General features: G+C 42.1%; 1 protein-coding gene across 1 annotated transcript; it reads left to right on the top strand.

Annotated features, from left to right (window-relative positions):
* Positions 1-219: 219 nt before the first annotated feature.
* Positions 220-1000, top strand: LOC106524460 (uncharacterized; the record flags this gene model as incomplete). Its single annotated transcript, XM_014018272.1, is given in 1 exon segment — positions 220-1000. A coding segment is annotated over 1 exon segment (664 nt), but the record flags the coding sequence as incomplete, so codon positions are not given.
* Positions 1001-1759: the final 759 nt, after the last annotated feature.

Raw genomic sequence — 1759 nt, 5'->3', positions numbered from 1 at the left:
ATACTTCAAAACCAAATATAGTTCAAAAGTAGTCCAAGAGCAACGGGAGAATTGTTCTTTTCCTTTAGATACTTTTAGAGTTTAGTTTGTTTCCTGTGTGGAAAGTGTTGTTTTGTTTTCCTGTGTGAAGCTGTTGTGCCGTGGTGTCAGGCTCCTCCTTTTACTATTACCACATCCCGCCCTCGCTTCTCCATTAACATATTAGGAGCCGTCCTTCCGCAGTTTTTGGACAACCAGTCCGTGTTGAGGTGGAGGGAAGTCACAACAGTGCAGCCGGCAAACTCACTCTGTGGCTCTTTGAAAAGTCAGCTCTGCGTTTCTAACCGGTTTGAAGAGATGACACCGTTCAGCTCGTGCCGGCTGCTCCTCTTCTCTCTCCTGGCTGGCCGCTGCTGCTGGACTTACTCAGCGGTAGTTTTCGTGGGAGATGAGTTTATTTTTCCTGACACGTGCGGGAGAAACGAGTCGGGGAAACTGGTGCGCAACATGGGACGGAACCCGGACCGACTCGTGGCTGTTTTTCAAGACGGTGTGTGGACACCGGCCGAGCAGTACCGAGACCGGATCAGAGAGAGCTCCTTAACGGTCCACTTTCCTCGCACTGTTTACACGGACAGCAGCAGAGCATATGAGCTGAGCTGCGGGAAGAAGCCACAGAAAACTGTTAGTCTGACAGTTTTAGAACCTAAAGAAGTGACAGGTTCTGTKGGTCGAAAGGTGACCCTCCCGTGTTTCTCTAACACCTTAGAGAAACCAGCTTCATGTGTCCTCTGGAAGAGAAACGGAACAGATGTGTGTGTGCAGAACTGTGGTTCTGATGGCTGCAGGGGGACAGATGACAGACTGTCTGTGTCCTCCAGCTGGTCCTCACATGGAGACCTGTCTTTGRCTATAARCGGRGTCAGACCTGAAGATCAGGGGGATTATTTCTGTGAATCAGGAAGTCCTGCTGGAGTCAGACTGAAGGTCACAGAGGATCATCAGGTGACTGCTGCTGCTGYTGATGTGAGTACACACCTCAGAGATCATCTGAGCTACTTAAGGTCGAATAATGGCAACTCCAGATTTTCATTTTCCTTCTACCCCTCTGTTTACAGATCTCCAGATTCTTAGTCTATAAACATTTTTAAAATGTGTGTTTTAATTTATAAGATTTATAGACAAGAGAGTATACCAATTTATTCATGATATTTAAATTAAATTTGAAATTTCATCCTTAACTCGTCAAAGTTCAGCAGTTCCCATGTCAGAGCAGAAGAGGTCAGTTTTCTGTCTGATACAGGGCAGCAACACTTTGGAAAGAATTTTCTCATTTAGCAAAACCCAGTTCTTCTGTGGAACACTTTAAAAGTTCTTTAAAACTGTACTTAAAGGGTTGTGATTGTGACTTTTATTATCTTTTATATTTTTTGTTGAAATTTTCATTTATATTTTTAGGTGGTATTTCAATTAAAAATGTTCATTATTTTTATTGTGCTTTTACATTTAATTATTTGTTTTATTTTTATAATAATTATTATTATTTTGATAATTTGTTAAGTGATTTAAATAATTGATTTAATGATTTTATTGTTGGTTCAATGCATTTTGTTTTCGGTGGATGTTTTATACACTCACCGGCCACTTTATTAGGTACACCACGCTAGTAACAGGTTGGACCCGCTTTTGCCTTCAGAACTGCCTCAATTCTTCGTGGCATAGATTCAACAAGGTGCTGGAAGCATTCCTCAGAGATTTTGGTCCATATTGACATGATGGC

This window comes from Austrofundulus limnaeus, unplaced genomic scaffold (assembly GCF_001266775.1).
Source record: "Austrofundulus limnaeus strain Quisiro unplaced genomic scaffold, Austrofundulus_limnaeus-1.0 Scaffold188, whole genome shotgun sequence".
Classification (NCBI taxonomy): Eukaryota; Metazoa; Chordata; class Actinopteri; order Cyprinodontiformes; family Rivulidae; genus Austrofundulus; species Austrofundulus limnaeus.
The sequence above is the reverse complement of the archived record's forward strand: the minus strand, read 5'-3'. Positions and strand labels throughout refer to the sequence as shown.